Raw genomic sequence first — 26,186 nt, 5'->3', positions numbered from 1 at the left:
AAAAATTCACAATCTGTTTAATACACATACCTTGCCTAGGAGGTATGCATTTCAATGTAGTTCCATTAGTGATGTGTCAACACAGAACAGTTTTTTTATAATTTAAAAAGCACAATATACAATACTGCACACCATAAGAAACATCTGAAGTCATAAAAATACTTAAGAGCTCATGATTAGATGATATGACTTGTCTCAAAGCTATGAAGTATGAGGTCTAATGTAGTGACTACTGGAATGACTATATATACATATATACATTCCTGATTTCATAGCCTTTTTAGGACCATTTTCTTGCAGTATTACCTTTCAAGTGCATTGACTTATCTTCTCTGTGCTTAAATACAAGAAACTAAAAAGAAAGAGGCATAACAAATAGAAAATACATAAAACACTCATGGCAACATACCCTATACTAAACTGCTCAAAAAAATTAAAGGAACACTTTGAAAACACATCAGATCTCAATGGGAAATAAAATCATGCTGGATATCTATACTGATATAGACTGGGTAATGTGTTAGAAATGAAAGGATGCCATATCATTTGATGGAAATAAAAACTGTCAACCTACAGAAGGCTGAATTCAAAGACACCTCGAAAATCAAAGTGAAAAAATGATGCAGCGACAATTTCACGGCAGCAACTCAAAATCATACTCAGTAGTTTGTATGCCCCCACGTGCTTCTATGCATGCCTGACATAGTCTGGGCATGCTCCTAATGAGACGATGGATGGTGTCCTGGGGGATCTCCTTCCAGATCTGGACCAGGGCATCACTGTGCTCCTGGACAGTCTGAGGTGCAACATGACAGCGTCAGATGGACTGAAACATAATGTCCCAGAGGTGTTCTGTTGGACTTTGGTAAGGTGAATGAGGGGGCCAGTCAATGATATCAATTCCTTCATCCTCCAGGAACTGCTTGCATACTCTCACCATATAAGACCAGGCATTTTCGTGCACCAGGAAGAATGCAGGACCCACTGCACCAGCCCAGGGTCTGACAATGGGTCCAAGGATTTCATCCTCATACCTAATGGCAGTCAAGGTGCCTTTTCCTAGCCTGTAGAGGTCTGTGCACCCCTCCACGGATATGCCTCCCCTGACCATCATTGACCCATCACCACACTGGTGATGCTGAACGATGTTACAGGCAGCATAACGTTTTCCGTGGCTTCTCCAGACCCTTTCATGGCTGTCACATGTGTTCAGGGTGAACCTGTTCTCATGTATGAAAAGTACAGGGCACCAGTGATGGACCTTTCAATTCTGGTATTCTATGGCAAATGTCAATCAAGCTCCACGGTGGCGAGCAGTGAGCACAGGGCCCATTAGTGGATGTCAGGCCCTCAGGCCACCTTCATGAAGTCAGTTTCTGATTGTTTGGTCATAGACATTCACACCAGTGGCCTACTGGAGGTCATTTTGTATGGCTCTGGCAGTGCTCATCCTGTTCCTCCTTGCCTAAAGGAGCAGATACCAGTCCTGCTGATGGGTTAAGGACCTTCTGTGTCCCTCTCCAGCTCTCCTAGAGTAACTGCCTGTCTCCTGGAATCTCCTCCATGTCCTTGAGACTGTGCTGGGAGACACTGCAAACCTTCTGGCAATGACACGTATTGATGTGCCATCCTGGAGAAGTTGGACTACCTGTGCAACCTCTGTAGGGTCCAGGTATCGCCTCATGCTACCAGTAGTGACACTGACTGTAGCCAAATGCAAAACTAGTGAAAAAAACAGTCAGAAAAGATGAGTACAGAAAAATGTCAGTGGCCTGCATCTGTTAAACCATTCCTGTTATGGGGGTCATCTCAATGTTGCCCCTCTAGTGCACCTGTGGTTAATTTCATTAACACCAAAGCAGCTGAAACTGATTAACAACCCACTCTGCTACTTAACTGACCAGATGAATAGCCCAGAAGTTTAATTGACTTGATGCTATAAAACAACAACATTTATTTATGTAGCACATTTTAATACAATGATGTAGGTCAAAGTGCTTTACAGGATGAAGAAATAGAAAAAAGATAAAATTAGGCAATATTAATTAACAGTAAGTTAAGTAAGGTCCAATGGCCAGGGAGAACAGAAAAAAAAAAACTCCAGACGGCTGAGAAACATACTCTGATTAATAAGTTTTCCTTCAATTTTTTTTGAGCAGTATATAAAACAACACTAAGAATATTACTCTAATCATCAAAAAAGGGGAATTAAACACACTCAGTGTGAATACACTCTTGTAATTTCCTTAGTGTCATGATTACAGACCCTTAGCAACTGCTTAAATCATTTGATAATGACCAATGCTTAACTCCAAGGAACCTAATCAGATAACCAAATCCACTTTTTAGAATGGTCTCCATGACGTAACACTTTTACTAAGATGATTTTGTTTAGTCCCAGATTACTAGAGTAAGTGTGAAAGCATTATACCGACTTTTCTCAGTTCAAAAACCCTAATCCTCAGCCTATAGCCTCAAATGTTTAGAAGTGTGATATCCTTGAAAAACATTAGTCATAGTATAAAAGGTAAGAAAACAAAGTTAAAACACCAGAAAAAATACAAAATACAAAATACTGACTGCAACCAAAGTTTGGCTACTAGTAATGAGGAATTAAAGTGCTAAAACTGCACAGTTGAAGGGTCTAGAACCCTGAGAAAAAACTCAACAACCTAAAACAAAATGCCTGTACCTTAGTATCTGACATTTTAGCAATGTGTTAGATATCACAGCTTAGTCTTTTGCTTGTCACCTTTACACATACAATTGTTTCTATATACAGAACTCTTTAAGGTAAAATTTACATTTTACAAGAAATTCAAAGCAATATTTATAAAATGACCCCAGACTAAGCATCACTAAAGAAACTGCTGATTTCTGGTTTTAACTGATTGTATGAATCATTTTTTGGTACTACTACCCTTTGGGTGAAGACGTGCTTTCCTGATTACTGTCTCAAATGTGGAAAAGGTCGTAGGTATCTGGAACAAACTACTAAATTGTGCAGAAACTTTGACAACTTTTAAATAATATATTTTGATGAGATATTGGGACAATGCAGATATTAGCTAACCAAATGAGCTTGGTGGATTGGACAGTCTCATCACCTCTTCATGCGTTCTGATGTCATTTTAAAACACAAAAACATGTCTATTGGAGAATGGGCAATTCAGCAACAGATGTTTAGCAGATATAATGCTTTTCAACATTCTTCCACATATGTTGAAATTAAAAAAACAGAAATGTTCTCCTAGAAGTATTCATTTTATCAGTGGAAAACCTTAAAATCAGTAGGTATGTAAATTATGACTTTGAACAAAATACACAAACGCTACCAATTTTAATTTTTAATTTTAAACAACTTTCTTATTTGGCCAGCATTTCAGCTACAATACAGCTCAGTCATTACTAGTGACCTGGGATTGCATATAAAATTAAGTTTTCAAGTGCAACAACCGACAAACACACTTATTTTGCTGACAGCTGTTTTGTACATAGACATACAGTGCTCTCAGGTCTCAGTTACTGTTATAACTTGTAACATTATTTGTTTGGACTCAATAAGCATCTTAAAATATGCTGTAAAAAATCTTAGGTTTGTGAGTTGTTTACTGACACTAGACATATGACAAAATATGGCATGTCTTTGGTTCAAGACCGATAGTAAAATAATAGAATAATAAGTTGGGAAGCACTATGACTATTAGTACCACTGTTTTAAAGTTTAAAGAACCTTGTTTTGAGTTCAGGTCATTTGGTGCAGTTAACACATTCCACTGGTTTTCTACTGCATTTTAAAGGCATGCATGTTAGCTTGATTGTCAACTCAAAACTGTGCCAGTATGTGAATGGGTATATTGTTATATATTGTCATTTTGTCCTGGATTGGACTTTTAGCCGTACTTGCTGCTGTCAGGCTCAGGATAGAAACAGTTGGGGAAAATATAAATAAATAAATCAAATATACATTTTTAAATTCGGTATTTGTGATGAGAGTACTAAAAACTGAATTATCCATATCAATAAATCTATCTGTCAATTGACAACAGTATCTTGTTTGGATGTGATTTGTTTTATTTCTTTAAACTCCAGAGGTAGAATCAAAACTAATAATCATTAGCAGTTTCATGATATCGGTTCTAAACAGCTTGTCATATCCAGGACATTCTGTTCAAGCGAATTATTTATACAGCACACATCGTATTATATGTATCATTTTCTTAAAAAATAAAAGGTGCATCTGAAAAATAATGACCTTTTCTGAATAATCTCATGAACATCACATTTAAAGAAATAAATTAACACTTCATTACATGTGTGACATTTCCATATTAGGAAATATTGCCACTTCACAGTTCATGAACCACAGGTCCAAAAACATACTTAGAATGTTTGGTTTCTGTAAAATAGTCTGATATGAATTATTTTGCATAAACAAAATGAATGAATGGCATCCCATTTAGGGTTAGTTCCTACTTCATGTCAATAGTTACCGAAAATGACCCTATATCCTCTAAACAATGTAATGGAAACCATGGTTTGTAGAATGTATAAATGAATATACTGCTTTTGCATATATACTTTATAACTTTAAAAAGGAGTCATTCTTACAGTCATAATTAAAATTAATTATATTTTTCTTATATCCTTTCCAATTCATCTATAGTCAAGGACATGTTTTTTTCTGTAAAGAACTGGACTCTTACGCATGACTATATTCTGCTTTGTGGATTTTCTTGCAGTTGTTTATTTTATGCTGAGAAAAGTAGGTACAAGAACACAAGGTACAAGGTACAGACCCTACCATACAGTATCAAGAGGGGGTATGAAAATGACTTCTCGTTAACAGAAAATAACATAACATCAACCCATGAAGTCCAAACAAGGGTTGTGTTCTGGAGGAGTTTCTCCCAGCAACATTGGGTGTAAGGTAGAACACAGCCCTGCACTGAGTATGGCCAGCAACCCTCATGTCAGTCAAATTGGAATTGCCAGTTATCCAAAAGTCCCTGTCTTTGGAGATCTGGAACTACAGTCTTAGCAGTCACATGGAGAACATGCAAACCCTGCACTGACAAAGTGCAAGATTCAAACCAAGGATGTGGACAGGAATTTGAAGAAGTTTCCAGTTTTGTCAGCACAACAGTGTTTGTAAAGAAGACAAGGAATTAATGGGATTTCCTTTTTTGTGCCGTTTTAATATTGGTCTTACAAACCTGTAGTCATTTGTATGAGCATTGCACTGCTGAGGTTATCTGCAAGATGCTTTAGTGACTATTTTTTTCCTCAAGAGGTCTAAACTCCTTAACTCATACTTTTTTCCAAATATGAAAAATGAGAAATAATTAAATAACACATTAGCAAAGAATAATCAAGATTCAATAATAAATAATAATTCAAATAATCAGGTAATGTCAAATGAGCTACACTTGAATTGTTCCAGGCAGTGCGTCTTTGATTCAATATCAAACTCCAAGGTGGAAAATTTGTTCCATAAAATATATTTCCCATGAAATAAGTTTATTTTGTTAAACTAGTTAAATGTTTTAAATATTGCTTAACATACCTATTATGCCCGGCTCAGTCTGAAATTCAGATTTTTTTTTCAACAATACTATGTTACAGGCAGTCTTTTAGCAGCCCAGATCTTATGACGTTCTCAGCGTTTCTCTTCAACATCGTACGTGTTTTTGTCTGTGGGTAACATCACCTCCCGCAGCCGCAGCAGCAGCTCATGCCTGCCGTGGACTCACCTCACACGCAAGGGCGTTTCGTGATGTTGGGGCATCACATGACTGGCCTGATAGGCACTGCGGTCTGCAATTACACTCAGTTGTAACGCCGCCCGCTGCCGTCATTACCCGCCCATCCGGGCAACAGCCGCGAACAGGTCAGGCGGTCCCCCGGTGTCGGCACGCTTTTTCAGCCTCATCAGTTTTGACAGCAGGCAGGTACATGTCTATCAGTTTTTATGCATGCTGTTGATACAGCCTGTCTTTTTAAATGTGGTGTTTAAATGCGTTTTGTGTAAAAGGACGTGACCCTTGCAAGTCCAACAAAACATCAGCTTACAGTTCCTTTTCTAATTTATAAGCAGAATGTGCCTTTATCCGGTATGCACATCCACGCCGTTGTATTAGGGGAACACCACAGGCTACTTTTCGTTCCGAAGTATAGTCCCAAAAACAGAGAAGCTCCGGGAGCTCCTTTAGTAGTAGTGAATACAGAAATGTCATAAAAGAAAAGTGCGCATTAAAGAGTGCCAAAACGTCGCTCATACATAATGATTCATATTCAGGAAAGATCTTGAAGACATCAAAAAACGGAAGCGTTTCGCCTTCATTTTGCCAATTGAAATCGTATAGCAGTCGAGCGGGCCCATCAACAAAGAGAACGAGCTACAGCAAAAATAGATATTTCTGAATTTAGTGGGTGTCGCACTGCTCCTCCTAATGCAAAATGAGACAACGAACAGAAAGATAATCTGAGATCAATTAAAGGTAAAACTTCTCGCTTACTGTAAAATTGGGTGGAGCAAAAACTTTCAGCCTCCAGAACTGAGATGGAGACCGCAATGCGGGCTTAACAATAACTGTGAAAATATGTTATTTTATAAAGAGAATTAGGCTTATTTGACATTTTACTGTCTTAATCTTTTGTGCTTTTACTTATTTAAAATTCAGTTTTTAGTGGAGGTTGCAGTGATTCTTCCATCCAGACAATAAGCGATTCATGGCACTGCACCCCCGAAGCCTCCTTACAGCTTTTTATGTGAAATGCATAACAGAGCTAGAGCGAGACTTTTTAAATTAGTAGCCACCTAAAAATCCTTTAAAAAGCCAGTAGTGGGTTAAACCAACTTTGATTGTTTCTCAGTTTCAGACATTTGTCCTTTTTAGTAATATATGAGGTGTAAGGAGAAAAATCCCTATCAATGCTTTTCTTTCAAAAGCAGTATTATACATATTGTCTTGTTCAAGTTTATTGGCATATGTATATAGTGAATACATTAAAATGAAATTCTTACTTAATGTCTCCTCACAACAGGGACAATAGTTGCAGTATATTTACTGTACTTTATTTTTTTAACCAAGTTCTCTGAAAAGGAATAAACATGAGCACAAATTCACTTGGCTTTGTTTTCTCTAATTTATTAATCCACAGCTTGGGATATGACTGGAGAATAGCTATGTTGTTACACCTCTGGAATCTGTTATAGAAAGGAATTTTGCTTTTTTCTTTATTCCCTTGGCAGCTGGCCACAGAAGTTTTAGAAAAATGTCCATATTTATGTATAGTATATTACTATTTACATTATTCAGATTTAAAAAAAAATTAAGTGTTACTGTAACATTGTAGATGGAATTGCTGGGTAAAAGAGTATTTGGTTCAAATTCCAACCCAGATATTGGCTTTGTGAAGCTTGCCTGTTTTCTTTGTTTCATCATTTTTTTTTCTAAGTTTAGTCTCTAGTTTTCTCTCCCACAATCAATAGACAAGCAAGTTAGGTTAAGTTGCCAACTCCAAATTGGTGGAATATGAGTCAATTTTTCTTGCATTGGACTAATGCCCTTTTAAGAGACTCTGAGCCCAGGGACACTAAACTGGACTAAGCAGCTTCCATAATAAATAGATGGATAAATACTGTAATTGTACATGTTTACCAAGCTTTTTAAAAATACTGGCTAAAGTAAGGCAATAGAACCATGCAAATTGTTTTATCTTTGTAGTTTCTTCATATATAACGCAAATCAAAGTGAAACTATGGTTGGCTGGGGCACAAAACACAATAGGTAATATGGAGAGCATAATCCATCTTATCAATGGATGGGACAGGGACACCTAATGTAGAAATAAAAATCATCACCAAGTCCAAAATAATTCTTTTTGTGCCTCCAAAGATGCAATGAATGTTACTTCATTGTGAAGTTTACTGCAGTTCAAAATAGGATGTGAACTGTAGAACCAAAAGCCACATTTTGTTATACAGTATCACCTGTTAAATGGACATTGCAATATTTAGAAGTATGTTATATTACAGTATATTTCCACGAGCACAAGAACAGATATTCTTCGTTATATCACAATATATATAGTTTTGGTAGTCATTTTCATATAATGTCTTATGTAAGTTATGTGGCTGGCTAGCATTATTCTTAATATTAAAACGGTTTAGGAGAGTATTCTTTTGTGGCAGTGTTTGAACAAACATCTAACATATTATTGTTCATTCTTTTTGTGAAAAATTAATTTCATCACTGTCTGGAAGTTTTTAATGGTTTATTTAAATGAAGGTGCTTATATTCCCAACTACAGTTGCACTTTCACTTCAGGCTAAGTATGCATAGTCGTTTTCCTGCCCTGCCCTACTCTACATAATCTAATTAACTGGGAAGCTTAGAGTCATTGTGTCTGTCCTACTACAAAGATAGTTACCAAGTCACGTTTCACACATTAAAATTAAATCATCTTTAGACCTCTCCCCAAAAGGCCTTTTGTATATATTTTTTCTTTTTACAGTTTACATTGCATAGTTCGTTAGCTACATAAACTTTAATTTCACATTACATAGTCTAGGGTAGAACAGTGTAAATGAACAGTTTGGCTACCAACATACTCTTAAAGCCAGTGGTTGTTAGTATATTACTGTAATTTGTATAAAGAAATAAACATTTGTGATTTGTCTGGTTAGCTTGGGCCTACACCTCTAATTTAAAAATCAGTTAGTTTCACAGAAAGCTAAATTAAAATGAATGTAGTAATTGTCTTGTGTCATGAGAAATGTCCCATTTCTTACTTGCTTTTAGCCATATTAGCCACTATTTATATCACAGTATAAAAATAGAGTATTTAATTTCTTTTTGAAATACATACAGTATGTATTTGTTGTTAATAGCCCTTATTAGGAAACAATTGGGGGGAGGGTGGTCAAACTATGCATAAATCATGAAGTGATACAAAAATGGCAAAAGAGAGAACTGAATGCTATTGCAAAATAAGAATATTTCTACATTTTTAATCAATGTAAATTGCACACTACTGCTACTAGAAGTACTGAATATGAGAAGAGAAATAGTACCAACTAATCGAACAATGAAATCGGAAGTAAAATGACTCACTGGCTGTGAAATTGCTTGGAATACATACTTGCAACCACAAGGGTCTGGACTATCCCTGGAAACCATTGGCTTACCTGTTCATGTTATTCACTCTGTTTTACTAACACTTTACGCATTGATGTACTGCACATGATGCAAATGTGTAATCTGTATAGGGCATGATTAAAAAGTGAAATAAGTATTTCTGCTGTAGGAATGTGCATACTACTGATGTTCACAGATTTAACCATTGCCAGTTACACTGATTTTGTGTTATTTGATTAGATTAGGAGGTGACCCTGATTGACTGCTAGACTCTGATTGAGACACACGTTTTCATATGTCCATGTGTGATAACAGATAGACCTATGTTAGAACGTGTACTTGATTCTTCACTTATTATGGGTTACTTTAAAAAATGGATCAATGTAGCAAGGAAATACTATATTTTGTTATTCATAAATACACTCTGGAAATTAAAATGTAATATTGCTTTTCACTTCATTTTTTTTCAGTTCCCTGGAAAAAAACTAACTCCAGATGGAAAAAATATTATCTGGAACAATAAGAAGGGATTTATCATAATGAATGCAAACTACACTCATATTGGCCTCTTGTCTTGTGAGACCACAGTGAACAATGTGTTCTACAGTAACAATTACCTAACTCATAGACAAGGTTTGTAAATTTTAATATACAGTTTCATATAATTAGATTTAGTTCTACTTATCGTGCGGTTGGTGATTATAACAGTTGTACAAAATTAATTTATTTTATTTTAGCAAATACAATCTATGATGTTAGTCTGAATGTCACCAGTCCCGTGAGGCTACTGAAAGGGCAGTCACTGGCTTTAAGCTGCATAGTCAAATTGGAGTGGAATGCCAGAGTTGTGATCACTTGGGACTACCCTGGAAAGGTGAGAGAATTCTTAAAATACATTGGAATAAGATTTAGTTATATACATATAGTGATTTTCCATATTACCATTAATGAATGGGAAGGGAGATTAATATGGTTTCATAACTGATTTGGTTAAAGCTTGAGGTAATTAGTTTTAATAGCAGAGTTTATGTTACTTAGGAAGTAACTGTGCTTCATGTTGAAGAACATAGACAATGTCATAGCATCAACCTGCTCTAGTTTTACAGATGTAGCTTTTACTGATGGTTCTGCATTACCTTTGTCAAGACATGACTTAACAACAAAGGAGTGTTTAATTAAACAATAAATGACTTTATTTTGATGATTTTCTTTCTTTAAGGCAAACAACACAGCATTAATCTCCAATAGAATTGACCAGACTGTCAAAAATGTCATCTCTAGTGTTCTTTATATTAGTGAGACCAACAGTATAGACAAAGGAGTATATACCTGCAATGTTGAAGGTGGGACAATGACCAGGAAAAAAAACACAACAGTTTTTGTTTATGGTAAGGTGACTTCATTTTGTCATTTTAAAGGAACTATAATTGTAATTTTTGTACAATATAGTTGAAAAGATCAGTTTCTAAACATTTTATATTCCAGAAGACCATCTTCCAGTAGATCTTATTTTTTGCCAAAATGTCAGAATATATACTAATCATTTTTTGAAGAATCAAAATGCAACAACTAGTTGTAGTGCTTATAACATATCCATTAATTGCATTTTAAACAAATCTAAATAAATCCTACAGCTTTCTGTTGTCCTACAGACATTATTTTGTTAAACATGCTACCATTTGAATAGCAATTCTAGGTTAATCAGTATCCAGTCTTTGATTACGTAGTATACTCATAGCAGATTTCTTCAGCTTAGTTTGTACTTATAATGCTAACACACTTCTTTCTCATATCAGCAAAACGTGATAGACATTTAATTCACCCAAATAAGTTTGCCACAAAATAGTTGTCATATATTTTCTAAGAGTTTTACTTGTTATTACTTTGTGCCTTCGCCACCATAACCTATCATCTATGGGAGACGAGCTAAAGCTTTAGATTCATCAAAAATTTTGATCTCTGATTTTTGATGCATCTCAACGTTTTGTGGTCCCCTGATAACAAAAACATTAATATCTTGATGATGGGTATGTGTGTCTGTGTGTCGCAGTTTCTTGATGAGGGTCTAAAGCTAAAATGGCTAAACAGAAAAATACCAAACTCAAAACTTAAGCCTGTTATGAGATGATGATGTGCTGATTAGTTTTTGAGCCAAATCGTGCAAGAGAAAGAGGCACGCTAGAAGAACCCTCAAATGCTCTAATTATGCAATTAATTATAAATCCTTCTTGTCAACATTTTATTCAATGCAGTATATGCATTTATTTCAACAATACAATCTATGATACTTAGTGTCAATGACATTAGTCCACTGAAGTTGGTAAAACAAAATACTGTAGCATTCACCAGCATACTAACAATGCAGCAGTTTGTTTATCTTCTGACTCCTTATTATTTTAATTATTCAAATACACTCTATAGTGTTTCAGAGTAGTATCATTTATTCTATAAATGTCTAAGGGCATTAAATGTTAAAATAAAAATCTGCTTGAAAGCTTTCTAAAGAGTAGGATCAGCTCATTTATTTTTACAGAGTTGCAAGAATTTTCATGCATACAGTAATACAGAAACGCTTTAGGGTTATACTAGTAGCAAAATACCTAAAAAATATCTAATGTTCATTAAAGCATATAACATAGTTCAGGTTAATGTCAAAAATAAGTCTTAAATGACAAGAAGCCTGCCATTGCTGTTAATGAAAATACTCTCTTAGATATTTCCATGTGTCATGTATAATCGTTATAATAGTGACTTTTAAGGTAATTTGTTAAATGCTTGCTAATTCTTTGGTATGATGTGGTGTTAGTAAATAACAAGGCATTAGATCAGCTTAGTAGATACAGGTTCCATCTTAGGGTGATCATTATAACGTAATTTCCACATCATCCATCTTCTAAGCAGGGTCACACGGAAGCTGGAGCATTTACCAGCAAGCATCAGATACAGCAAGAACAATCCTTGGACAGGGCGGCAGCCCATCGTAGGGTGAACAAACACATACACACATCAGTATTTAAATTCAGCATAGATAATCCACTTAACCTGCATGTCTTTGGACTGTAGGAGGAACCCAGAGCAAACCCACTTGGACAGAGGGAGGACATGCAAACTATATGCAGGGAACACCCGAGAACTGAGCTTTGAGCTACCACCACATGACTGTGCCACTCTTTGAATACAATACAACCTTTAGTAAGAAAAAAGTGATAACATTTAACTGATTGAGCAGTATTTATTTTCTCTAATTCATTTGTTGATTGTTTTAGAAACTTAATGCAAAACAACCAAAGATAGAATTTTTAAAACATACAGAATGACTTCTACATAATTAAATGGCACAGTCATTATTAACAAGAATCAGGTTCTAATTAAGAGAGTGAATTGATCAGAAATCTACAACCACTGTACCCCTCCAGTACCAATGTTTTAAGCTGTGCTCTGATAGTTCTGCTCTTTATTTAAGAAAATACTTTTTAATATATTTGCATACTGAAAAAACCTTGTGACATTAACAGATCTTCAGCTAATACTTTTTTTTTCCCCTATTAGAAAAGCCATTTATTAATCTGAAATTTAAAGAGAAGCCTGCAATAGAAGTTGTTGCTGGTGAAGAATCATACAGAATATCAGTGAAAGCTAAAGCCTTTCCAACACCAACAGTTAAATGGTATGTTTGACCAATGCTCTTTAATAAAAAGGAATAAACAGGAAACTTAATTATCATTAAACTAATGTCATAATAAATGCACTGATAACCTTGTGTGGACTGTATTTGGTTGAAAAAATTACATAAACGCATAATTTTTTAATATAGCCAGGAATAGGATTCATGTGGACTGTCTTTTTAAAAGATGAGTAACTGAGACTGAGCACAGTTGACTGGAGTATGATACTTTATGACATAAGAAGAGACACACAAATTATAAACGGTCTTAGATATTGTATGGCTGAAAGCAACCCCACATGTTAAAGGAGGATGCACCAGAGAGACTCTGTGTCTGGTCATTATTCTAGGAGTGGATGTAGAGGTGGACCACTCGTACAAGTATTTGTGTTGTAGATTAATGACAGGTTGGACTGGTCTCAGAACACAGAGGAACTAAATAAGAGGACAGAGCAGGCTATTTTTTCCTTGGAAGACTGCATTCCTTTAATGTAGAAAGTGACATCGTTCACATCTTCTACAACTCTATGATGGCCACTACAATTTTCTATGCTGTAGTGTGCTGGCATGGTAACATTACTTTAAGAGAGGCCCACTGAATCAACAAGCTAATTTAATGGGCAAGCTCAGTTTTGGGATGCACTCTGGTCCCCCGGGAGGTAGTAGCAAAAGAGAGAATTTAAAAAAACTGAGCACCATTATGAACAATGCTGTATATGCTTTCTCTGACACACTAACACTGAGTACCTTAAGCCAATGAATCATTCAGCAGAAGTGTGTCAGGAAAAGCTACTCTGACTCCTTTATACCAACAACAGTATGCCTGCATAATGGCACACTATGACTGTGACTGACAAATCTGAAGATTTCTTTTTAAATTTTCTTCCTTTTTAGTCATACTCTCTATGTATATATTTGTTTTTTATCTTCCTATTTATGTACAGTATTTATTTAGTTAAGAACCTCTGTAAAAAGACAGATTTCCCCCTGGAAAAGAGTTGTTTCTATCTATTACATAGTGCCTTTCAAATCTATCTGTCTATCTATCTGAGCTTGGATGGAATACTGAACAGTAGAATCTTCCAAGTATTGATTGCTCTAAGTATAGATTTAGTCAGCGTGGAGGCTGTTGAAGCTGTCATGTCACTTAGCTATTCCTTGTGCATTGTATAGGCTTTTTTATGGTCCAAGAAAACCCTAGAAAACCATCCATTTATCAGCTTTTCTAAACTTGCTTTACAGAACCACATGTGAACTAAATTCATATTTTGTTTGTAAGCAAAATTGTCCTTGAGCATACAATTTATAATGTGAAAAACATACCTGAATTAGAGTTATGTTAGAGTTTGCCTTCCCTTTAACATTATTTATAGACCTTATTAGCAGAACATTTAAAATGACATCAAATTACTTTGTAAGTCTACAAATGTTTTCACAAATGTCAAAGGTTATCTATATGTGAATATTACTACCAGGTTTATTGAAACACAAAAATGTATCTTTGCTATTTTTTAACTGATTATTTTACAACCGTGCTTATAGTTGTTGCAGTGTTACTTTCTTAAGTGAATGTTATATGGCTAAAAAACATTAATATTATTTGTGGTATATTTGCTACAACCAGAACATTTATTTTATTAACTAATAATGCTAATAACCAATGTTATTAGTACGTCAACACAAAACAGGAATTTCAGTTTATTCATTTAAAATTTGATGATAAATATCTATCAGTTTAAATATGCACCATTTAAGAGCCAGAGGCAGAACAATTTAGTAACCCCAAACATGATGCCAGTGTATCAAAAGAGCACCTTACACCTTAATGCTCACATCCACTTACATAAAACCAGGCTAATTTAGAATTAATATTTAACCTAACCAGCATTTCTTTTGGATGTGAGAGAAAACTGAAATACTCAGAAACACAACATGAGCATGGAAACACCACATAGATAGTTACAAGGCCGGTAGCTGACCACTACTTCATCATATTGTCTCCACAGAAATCCAAATTGTTTTACTGGCATAGGCAGTGTTACATAGTTTACCATAGCATTTTGTACTCCTATGCATAATATATACATAAATATATGCATTCATATATTGTATTATTTACATTTACTTATTTGGAAGATGCCTTTATCCAAGGAAACTTACAACATTTATGATACAATTGGTTACATTACTTTTGGTTTTCCAATTGGAGCACAGACAGGTCAAGTGACTTGCTCATGGTCACACAGTGTCACTATCATTTTACGTGTCTTATTATATACTGATATAGTAGAATAAATTGTACTAATTTTGACCTATAATTTTGTTCTTTATGAATTTCTTGCAAGAAGTAATACAGTATGTCTGGCTGTAGTTTTTTCTGTCTTCTAGTATTCTTCATAAGTGGAAGTGTGCTTAATTAAAATAAATTTAAGTGAGTTGTTTATTTTTGTTTCTGAAATTCCTGTTGTTTTTTTTGTATTTGGAGCAGCAGAGTAAAAGGTGCTACTCCCCCTGTGCCTGCTCCAGGTTTTGCTAATGGGATACACTGGTGGTGCACTCTATACTTTCTAAGCTTCTGTGTTTGGTCAGCTGGGCTGTATCGACAGGGAATGGTAGCCTTATGTGTACTGGTTCAGTATCTATTTAAGCTAATAGATTTTTACTTTGGCCAAGTAATATGCCGGCCCAGGTGCAGAGTATTATACCACTATAGCCTATTCTGATTCATAGGTCTTTCAGTTTCTATTTTTGCATTTTGTTTTTAGTGAATCTATTCTTCCTCTTTATGGTAATTCCAACTAAACTGTGCCAGACAAGCTAGGGTACATGACTCACTTGGCAGAAGAAATGGGCACTGTTTTTCTGTGATTGGTATCATATTGTGTAACATGAGTAATTGTAAGAAATAACTATGTATATCCCAGTAGTCACTGGTGATTTACCTGGACCACATATGTTTCTTCTATATGAGCTGAACTGCAAGAGAATTTACTGTAATTAGCATTAAGTTAACAATACAGAATGCATATTAAATTGGGAAGTGTTTTGTCTCCAATAGATATTTGAAAGCATTATTCTTTCATGGAGTGATAGATTAAAAGACATCACGCAAACTGTCATTATCCAAAATTAGATTACTGAAGAAAGCATGGTTATCTAGCACTGACAAAAACCCATCTAACTATCCATTTCCTGAATCTGTAAAAGCACTCACTGTAGCATTACAAGAAAAAATTTTCCTGGAACAGTTAAAACTGCCACCGTAATTGTAATTTGCATAAAAGTAACTCCCACTAGAAGAGCAAAACATATCCAAATATATACACTATGTTTGCATTAAATTATTTATATGCTCCAATACATTTCTGACCTAAAACTTATTTTGGGATTGGGTTGTTGCTGCTCCTATTTGCTCCTTTTTTAACAAAACTAGCATTTGTTTTATTGTCCTGATTACTCTAATACATGTATTTCATGTATTTTTGTGGCCTAAAAAGATTAATTTTTTGTCGTCTATGATTATCATTGTGAATCAGAAAAGTATCTGACTTGTGCTGGGTCTGAAAGAATTGCTGCAACCCTGCCAAAGATAAGATAGGTACAGAATGTAAGAGCTGGTAATAACGGCTAGATTTTATTTAGTAACTTGTTTCTTTTTAAGCTGTCTGTTGCAAGAGTAGAGCTTCTATTTAATTTTATTCAGGTAAAAATACCTTCAACTTCAAAAAAAAGGAATTGATGGTAATAGAATGTATCTAAGTATTTCCAGGACTTAAGATCAATCTTGCCACAGAAGCTTCTTTAAAAATACGGGCATCTTGTATCAATTATTGATTAGTTATATTATGTATTTAACATTTTAAATAATGATTTACACCTCTCTCAATGTTGTGAAATGTTAACCTTTTTTTAAATACCTTCAAAACGTATATTTATAAACAGTGATATGAAAAAGTATTTGCTCATTTTTGATTTCCTCTTGTATTACAAGTAATATGATGCAAAACACGTTTTGGACAAAATATAAAATTATGTAAAAACCACCCAAGTTAAAAAAAATTGTTTTCTTATTTATTGAATGAACACCAGTTAGCACTTGCTGTATATGCTAGTTGGCCTAATTTCAAGCATATCACATTAACTTTTCATTTAACTATTTACTCTATCAAATCATATATTTTCACCTCTTTTACACAAATAAGGTTACACATTTTTTTCTCAGATAAACTGCATGAGATCTTAATTGACACTCTTAGGAATTTAATGGGATTTTATTATTCATACTTAACAGTGCCAGGGCAGTACACCTTTTTCCATGTTAATAATGTTCTTGCATGATTCTTTGTCAGGTGTGTGGTCAAAGAACCTAAAGGGTGTGCAAAAAGTCCACTAGCAGTAATGTTATTTTTTTGACATGAAGAAAGTAGAGTGTTAACTAGAACCTAAAAGTCGTGCAAAAAGTTCTGTAGCAACAATTTTAGTTGGGGGTCCTTTGTTTTTGACCCACAACATGCTATTTAACATTCTAAATCATATGTTGTTAATAATGTCAGGTTCCAGCAGTTTTGGCATCTGCTGCAAATGTAACCTTATTTTTGCATATGCCTGCCATTTTTGCATGCATTACTTAAAGCACTATTACTGCCAGATCATAGGCTACATACTGTAAATAATCCAGGTTCCTCTGAATTCTTAATTATCAAATATAACTTCTTAGTCTCCTCCTCGACCTGCAAGAAATGTTCTGTTATTTTTGACACCTAGTTTACTTAACACAATCTCTTACCTTCAGAAAACAGGGATACAATAACATACTCTTGTAGTATCTTCCATAAGCATCCTTAACTTTCCCTCAGGATCAATAAAGTATCTATCTATCTATCTATCTATCTATCTATCTATCTATCTATCTATCTATCTATCTATCTATCTATCTATCTATCTATCTATCGATTGATCACAAGTTCTTAAACACATTCAAAAGGGACTGGCAGTCTCCAAGAATTCTCAAATATTAACGGAAAGATATAAAATTAGTTTACTGTTCCATGCCCCAGAATAGAATCTGCATTCATACTTCTGGATCTGAGTTTCTCCTGTCACGTGAAATCATTGTTACAATATGTTAAAATATGCTGTCCCAAAGAGGGTGACAAGTGTTCTCACTGAGTAAATAGAACACATTCTCTCGTCTCCTTTTCAAAATTAAAAATCTCACGATTTTACTTAATTGAAACGTTAAGTTAAGTTATGAAAAGTAGTTATTTGTGATTGACTAGTAACTATTTGCCTGGTTTTCATTTGAGTTCACTAAAATACAGTATTTGTTAATACAGTGCCTATTAATTTCACAATAATGTGTTCATCCTAATTTTGTTTTACCTATTTCATATTATCTAAAAAGGTTTAAAGATGGCATAGCTGCTGATGAAAAATGTGCACGATACAAGACTGATGGATATTCCTTAATCATCAGAGACGTTACAGAAGAAGATGCTGGGAATTACACCATTTTGTTGGAGCTTCATCAATACAAAATTTACAAAAACCTAACAGTCTCCCTTGCAGTTAATGGTAAGTGAGGCACATACAGTATCAGAAGTGATTTTCTGCCTGTTTTTTTTTCTGAAACGAACCATTCACAATTGTATGATTAGTTATTTAAATTAAACCAGAGTTAAATTTCTCCTTAATTATTTTTACATTTTTACTATCTTTCCATTATACTAATGTAAAGTAATAATAAAGAACCAAGAAATGAAAACACTGCTGATAAATTGGTTAAAGGGTCAGAACCGAAAGATTAAAACTGTGTATCAAAATCCTAAATGTTAAAAAAATTTGTAGTAAAAAGATGTTTATGAACTGTGTAAGTTTCAGAAACATACTGATCACCAAACCATAAACACTAAACAGAAACTAGAGTTAAAACATATATTACCAAAAGATCATTAACCCTTAATTTAAAATAAATGAAAATTATACATGATCTTGAACAACCAGGAAGTGCATAACACTGACTTTTATATTAAGGCAATTCTGACATTACATGTTGAACACTTTCAGTTGTTACATGGTAGTAATCAAGGTAGCAACAAAAAATTAACAGTTCACAAAATAGCAGCACTCTTATAAAAACAAAACTATGGCATGTTACAATGGAATTAACAGAAATTATTTTTAATCAAGTGAAAACTCAATCAAAAACTTCAAACGTGAGCGTAGGTTTTGCACACTAGGAACCAAGTTACCTGAACAATTCTATAACAGTTTAGTCAATATTTACTGCTCTGATGCTGATTTTTCTGATCATAAAATAGGACATTCCAATAGCAATTGATGAGGAGAATTTATAATTAATTGCAGAATTATGGTATTTGTGGGTTCCTCTAGAGTGCCACTTTCTCTTGGATGATTTGGCTCAAAAACTAATCGGCACATCATCATTTCATAACAGGCTGAAGTTTAAAGTTTGGTATTTTTCTGTCCAGCCGTTTTAGCTCTAGACCGCCCTCAAGAAACTGTGACACACAGATACACACACACACACAGACAGACACATACCCATCTTTGAGATATTGATGTTTTTGGTATAAGGGGACCCTAAAGTGTTGAGATCTGTTGAAAACCGGAGATTGAAATTTTTGACGAATCTAAAGTTTTCACTTCTTCCCCATAGTGATAGCTTATGGTGGGGGAGGGTGCAAAGCAAAATTAACAGAATTTAATTAGACATTGTACCAGACTCCTAAATACACACACAACCATGTCATTGAACGCAAAAGTAAATGTGAAATAGAATACAAACTCTGTTTAAATTCTAACATTCATGTATAATTGTAAGCACCAATTACTACTGTATTTTAACAGTCTAATTGTTGGTAGTGTCAAATAAAAAGTTCAGTAAAATGTGCAGTGTCCAGTAATTGAGATTTCAAGCAACAATAAAATAACAGAATAAATGCATGTATATGATACATTCATGTAAAACATAGGGCAGCCCTACTGCTGTGTTGCACCAGCCCCCTTGTGACCATGAACTCGATAAACAGAATAGAAAATGAATGGATGGCAAAAATATTTATTCTTATTTTAATAATGTGATTACTTGTGCACTTGTAGCTCTTTTGAATAAAAACAAATGTTTGGGTTGTATGCTTATTGTCAAATTAAAATCAATATTTTTTTTTAATTTGCTGCAATGTTCAGTTGTAGACAGATGGTGAAGCTTTCAGACTTTTCAGTACTGTATTTAACTAAAAAGATAAAATTGTGTGAATTCAAACATTATTAGTTTTAGAATAGATTCTTTGATATTTTTGCCATGTATGCTTTTAGATTTGGTGTTTTTCTTCTTTGTTTACCATTGTTTGCCTTTCAGTTGCAACATTTCTATACATTTAATTTGCAGCCAGAAAAAAAGTACGGTATATTCTATATTTTATTGCTACAATGCAGTGCAAATTTAATATCATCGACAGTTGGAATTAATATCTAAAACACTAAAAAATAAATGTTTTCATATTTATTTATCAATTAGAGTGCAGGATCGTTGAGTTTCTTGTCACAGAATTGCTGATCAGTTGACAAGTTCCACATTCTACCAGCTATAAATTCCTTTTTCAGTGTTCTCATCTCATTCGGGTGTTTCATACCCGATTATAGGATAGTGTGTGACATTGATCAAAACATATTGTAAAAATGCACCAATAGACATTGAGCACTGAAATGCTTTTTGACACAGTTAGAACATAAGAAGTTTTAAAAACAAAAGGAAGCCACTTATTCTTCCAGATCCCTGAACCTAGGTGGAAGCTAAGTTGCCCTAATGTCTCATCCCAGTTGTTTTTGAAAGCTGTCAACATCGTCGTTTAGGCTAAATGGCTCAATAGTTTGTTCCATATTCTTATGATTCTTTTGTGAAGAAGTGTTTCCTGCCTTCTGCCTTAAATACACTTCCCTTTAATTTCCGCTAGTGTACCAAAGTATGTGATTCACTACTTAAATGAAAGAATTCTGCCAGGAAGTGAATTTCTGACAACTACTACTAGTTTACGAGTGTGGTTATTTGCTTGATGCTAGAGGCTTTCTTTTTAATTATTGTTGTCTATTATTAGCATATCCTTACTTGAAATCATTTTTTTTTTTCTTCGAAAATGTCACTTTTCTTGAGTGTGGAAAATATGAAAAGCAGCTTTTTATTTTAATACATCTGTTAATCACAACATAAATGTTACTTTTTCATTTGTAGTTCTGCTTAATCAGTGATGTAGTCTGTTAGAAGTACTTTATGTCAGACACAACAATCTAACCTAAGTTTAAGAAATTTTAATAACTAGCAACTGAAATGTGTCCTAGTACGAGAGAGTTTGAGATGCGCACATAAGTATGCCCTGTGATGAATAGGATCCCCATTCAGTGCTCATTCCCACTTTGTCCCCATTGTTGCCTGCATGGGCAGTACCCCCCACAACTCCGGATTAGGTAATAAAAACTAGTAGAAAATGGATGTATGTTTTAATGACAGTTTTTTTGTATTAACTTCTGTCCATATTAGTTGAAAATTTTAATTTCTAAGCTTTTATTACTGTGGTAAACTATGTTGCCAGTTTATTAGATACAAGTATCTAGTAGTGTGTTATGCCATCTTTCATCTTCATAACAGCATGAGTTTGCCTGTGCATGGATTTTACGAGTATATTAATGGATGGATTTCTCAAGAATCCATGTAGAAATTATTACATTGTGAAATTGCTGAAATTTGAATGGCTGGACAGCCTTGTTGTGACCAACCCTTTTCACCTCTTCTCAAAGATGTACATTAGGGTGGAGATCTGTGAACCACGCAGTCCACTGAAATAAAAAAAAAAATATATTGTAATGCTCCCCAAATCATTTGGTCACGATACATGCATTGTTACATGCTACATTATCATGTTGGGAATTGTCCATTTAAGTGCAGATAAAACTGCATACGTGAAGAGATTAACTTGATGAATGGTTATGTTCAAATACACCTTTTTGATGAGTCTTTCTTCAGTGATTATCAGGAGCCACCATCCCACTGCTACTTTCTGTAATGTTGACACTGTGGGCTCATGTTGCTTTTGCCAATTTTTGATCATTTATCAATATGATGCAAAAGAAACCTAGATTCTTCTGATCAAGAATTTTTTTCTACTCCTCAACAGTCCAGTTTTAAAGCTTCTGTGCCCAGTTAACTTGTGCTTTCACGGTTTTCATCTTAAGTTGGCTATAGCAGTCAGTAGTAAATAAGTAGTCAATTTTGAGAGACCATTTTGATTTGATTTGCATGTCTGTGACTTGTCTGTTGTTTTATACTATTCTCACCATTTTCTTTTGACCCTTTTATCCACAAGCTGGTTTTGTCCACAGGATCACATATCACTGGTAGTTTTTTTTTTTTTAGTTTTGCTCCATTCATTCAAATATTAAGGCTTTCAAAGCACAGAGAATGATGTTGGTTGTTTGGTCAGTTGCAACTATCTGTTGTTATTATTGATATTTACTGTTGGAAAATACTAGTCAGAAAAGCTTTAGGTATGGTAAATGAGCTCTGTCACCTCCTCTTGACTTAAAAATTGAAAACACCTGAAAAAATTGTAAAAAAACATGACGATTATGATGATGAATATGGAAAAAAAGAAGATTTAAAGCAAACTGTTACCCCCTTGTGATATACATATTGTAAATACCTATTACATTTAAATACATTAGGATACAATACATTTAGAAAACCTAGTTTTATCATTTCTGTGTTGACAAAATTTGTTTGATTTAGCTAAGAATCCAATTAAAAGCAGAAATTGATTGAGATGATATTTGCATCTCAAAACTGAACTTGAGAACAACTGCTTTGATTATTGTTATTATTGTTCTCCTCACAACCATACTGTAATAAATAAGTGTTAATGATGTTCCTGTGAAAAGGGAAGTCTTAACTTTTTAGTTCCACTTGAATGAATACAGATGTTGATTACTCACTTTATAGCGTGTACTCTAAATGTACTGTACATATATTTATAATCTGTAATGTGTGGAATGTAAATAATACTGTTTTGCTATATGCATCAATTTTTTTATAAAAAATCTAAAGTGAAAAAGACAATTTGTTATCTTGATTTTGCTATTCATGCTGTATTTAGAAATTATTCAGGCTTTCCAAAGTTACATATTCCCCATTGAGATTTGCTTAGAACTTCCACTGTCTCGATATTTTTTAAATTCCTGAGTTCTATTGCTGTTTTTGTGTTACTACAGCTACCACCTAAAATATTGCTAAAATATCAGGCTATTCAAAATGAAAGAGCAGATTTCAAAATGTATTTCAAACAAACTGTATAAGACAGAAACACATTCTGCACATCACTGGATAGAGGAAAGTTCAAAGTTTAAAAATTCAACTTCAAGAAGATTTGAATGACTTCATTTTCATGCAAGATGGTGCCCCGCCTCATTTCCATTTGGAGGTCTAGCGTTACCTAAATGACACCATTCCAGGACGATGGATTGGAAGAGGTGGACAACAAGATCTTGCTCATCGTCTATGGCCTCCCAGGTCTCCAGACCTTACCTCTTGTGATTTTTATCTATGGGGGTACATTAAAGAAAAAGTGTTTGTTCCACCTATGCCCGCTAATCTTCAAAATTTGCGACATCGAATTGAGGAAGCTGTGAATTCAGTAACTAGGGACCATTTGACTTGTGTGTGGCAAGAAATGGTCTACTGTTTTGATGTTTGTCACGCTACACATGGTGCTCGTGTTGAGTGCATGCAACCTCAAGGACCATAGAACCAAACTTTGAACTTTCCTCTAATTAGTGATGTATGGAATGTGTTTCTGTCTTATACAGTTTGTTTGAAATACATTTTTGAAATCTGCTCTTTCATTTTGAATTGCTCTATATATGTGTGTATTTTTTGTACTGTCTTAGTTTAAAGTTTTTTCTTATTGGAAATTGACTTTGTAAATTAAGGTACTATCAATGTTCTATCTACAATGTTCTATCCTTGTATTTAACTTTGGTTATATAATCAAACTGGTGACAATCCGACCAATTGTTGTCATGTCAGTTTGCACAACTGTCACAATATACATAGTTACTGCAGTGGTCAGTATCTGATATATATGAAGATGATCAATGATAAATTGATTAATGCCAGTGGAATGACATATGCAGGACACACAAGCTTATAAAAATGCATTGCAGTGACTTCCAAGTCTGAAAGGTCATTATTGGTATAACCATTATGAATTTGTGGTTTGGAATAGTAGATTAAAGCTTTCCCCTCCCCCTCCCACCTCTCTTTGATACGAAGATATTATAATTAATCATAGACTTTGGCTTTAAAGCAACATTTTATAATGAACATGAATATTCAGATCTAAATTTAAAAAAATGTATTAAGAAAACAAATACATTTTCATATTTTTGATAACAGCCTAACACTTATAACACTCAAGTCAAATCTTGATTACAGTATATTAACTGTGTGCCCTAAACAAGCAATTTTGAGGTAGTGTGATATAGTAGCTTGCTTTAGAAACATATGATATTAAAAAAAATACCACAAAACAAAATTAAGTTTTTACTTGTAATTTACGTTGAAATGTATATGTGATTTCCATAGGATTTATTTCTATGGTTAATTTTTGCAGAAAATTTGAATATACACTAAATTTTATTGTTGAGATTCATCCCAACACTGGCTATATTATAGCCTGTTGTTGCTTTTGATTAAGTGAGGTTTTTTAGGTTCACTTTTCACAGTGCTGTGGAATACTATTTAGCTAATAAAATATAATATCACAGTATGTAGTGCATATGTGTACACCAGGCAACTGATTGCAATATTATAACATTTAAAAGGTTCTTAACTATAAATAATAATTATAAAATAATGTCTAAATAAAGCATCAACTATAGTTTATTTCTTTTTCTTTCATTTTCCCGCTTTTAGTGAAGCCACAAATTGGAGAAAAAGCAGTTTCATTTCATGATCCTGGAATCTACTTAGTGGGCAGCAAGCAAACTCTGATTTGTACCGCCTATGGCTCTCCTCCACCCAGAATCCAGTGGGGTTGGCATCCATGCACTAGGAATAACTCTAAAGGACTGTAAGTGCTTTGAGTTTTGCTGCTCATCTTCCTGTTTTTATATGAATGTTTAACCATGAATCTACTGCGATGCAGTAGTGGTGATACTGTGACTTGTTATTCTGGAGGATCCAGACCGAGCATTTTATTACGACGATTATGGTATTTTTTTGTACAATCCAGGACTGAAAAAAATAGATACACATCTGCATTTTTGCAGCTGGACTTCGTTTAGTTAGCAAGCGCAATGCTCGAGTTTCTGAATTTTTACATGAAGATGGACATTTACAGTGTTTGAATTTGTACCCTGTTTCAGCCAGTAGCATTTACTGAACATGTACTTTGGGCTGCATTTCTATGTGGATTTTTTTGATGCCGCATATTTCGAAGTGGATGGGTGTTCTCCCATGTAAGAGTCTCTTGAAAATAACAAGTTTTCTCCAACAGACTTTACTGATGTTTCCAACGCTGAAAAATTGTGGAGCAATTATTTCTAGTATATAAGCCTGTTACCTCAAAACAGAAATTCACATTCATCATTCCCCTTAACTTGTTGTGGATTGCTGTCATTCTAATGATTAATGCAAATGTGGGCAGGTGAAATTAACATATATGATAAATGGCTAGTTAGTTTTAATTTATTTATTTATGATGGCATGTTTGCATTGTCCTTCTTTATATACAGACATGCACTATATATATGTAATGATGAGTTTAAAATTGAGGGTAAACAGTGATTATCATGGTTAGAATTTGTACCTAGTATTCAGCTTAAATATTTTTTTATCATGTGCCAGGTATTGACAGGAGGTATTTATAGGCCTATAAAATAATCTGAGGCAAGTGGTAGATTTTTCTTTTAACTTTAAAAACCCCTTTAAAAGTAAGAGCATTGCCTAGCCTTTGAAATGTTATAGTACATCAGGATACAAGTTGAAGACATAAGGTCTACATTAAATAGCTTTGCACTCTTAATTAATCCTGCACATACTTCATCAAAGATTTGACACTGATTTAATACCTTTCCTACATATTTTAGTTCAAATAATTTGTATTCTGCTTGATTTACAAAAGATAGCTGCTATATACAGTTACATTCAATCTGTAACATAGGCCAAACAATATATGTTTAATTACAAGTGTCAACTGATTGTAAAAGAATAAATGGAATACACATAACACTCTTGGTACCTGACACTTAATTAATTATCTGTTGTTGGCATTCTGTAACAAATGTCAGTGAATTACAAAAAAGAAATA

At 34.1% G+C, this 26,186-nt stretch overlaps 1 protein-coding gene across 3 annotated transcripts in view; it reads left to right on the top strand.

The window, feature by feature from the left end:
- Window positions 1-26,186, top strand: part of flt1 (fms related receptor tyrosine kinase 1) — a 161,192-nt gene that overhangs the window by 30,330 nt on the left and 104,676 nt on the right. For all 3 annotated transcript variants that reach the window (XM_039745508.1, XM_039745506.1, XM_039745507.1), the window contains exons 5-10: window positions 9,614-9,776; window positions 9,881-10,017; window positions 10,363-10,531; window positions 12,693-12,810; window positions 18,212-18,381; window positions 24,791-24,947. In XM_039745508.1, coding sequence (XP_039601442.1) covers window positions 9,614-9,776; window positions 9,881-10,017; window positions 10,363-10,531; window positions 12,693-12,810; window positions 18,212-18,381; window positions 24,791-24,947 — 914 coding nt within the window. The remainder of the gene's footprint in view (window positions 1-9,613; window positions 9,777-9,880; window positions 10,018-10,362; window positions 10,532-12,692; window positions 12,811-18,211; window positions 18,382-24,790; window positions 24,948-26,186) is intronic.

This window comes from Polypterus senegalus, chromosome 2, assembly GCF_016835505.1.
Source record: "Polypterus senegalus isolate Bchr_013 chromosome 2, ASM1683550v1, whole genome shotgun sequence".
Taxonomy (NCBI): domain Eukaryota; kingdom Metazoa; phylum Chordata; class Cladistia; order Polypteriformes; family Polypteridae; genus Polypterus; species Polypterus senegalus.
Note: the sequence above shows the minus strand (reverse complement) of the source record. Positions and strands in the feature narration are given on the sequence as shown.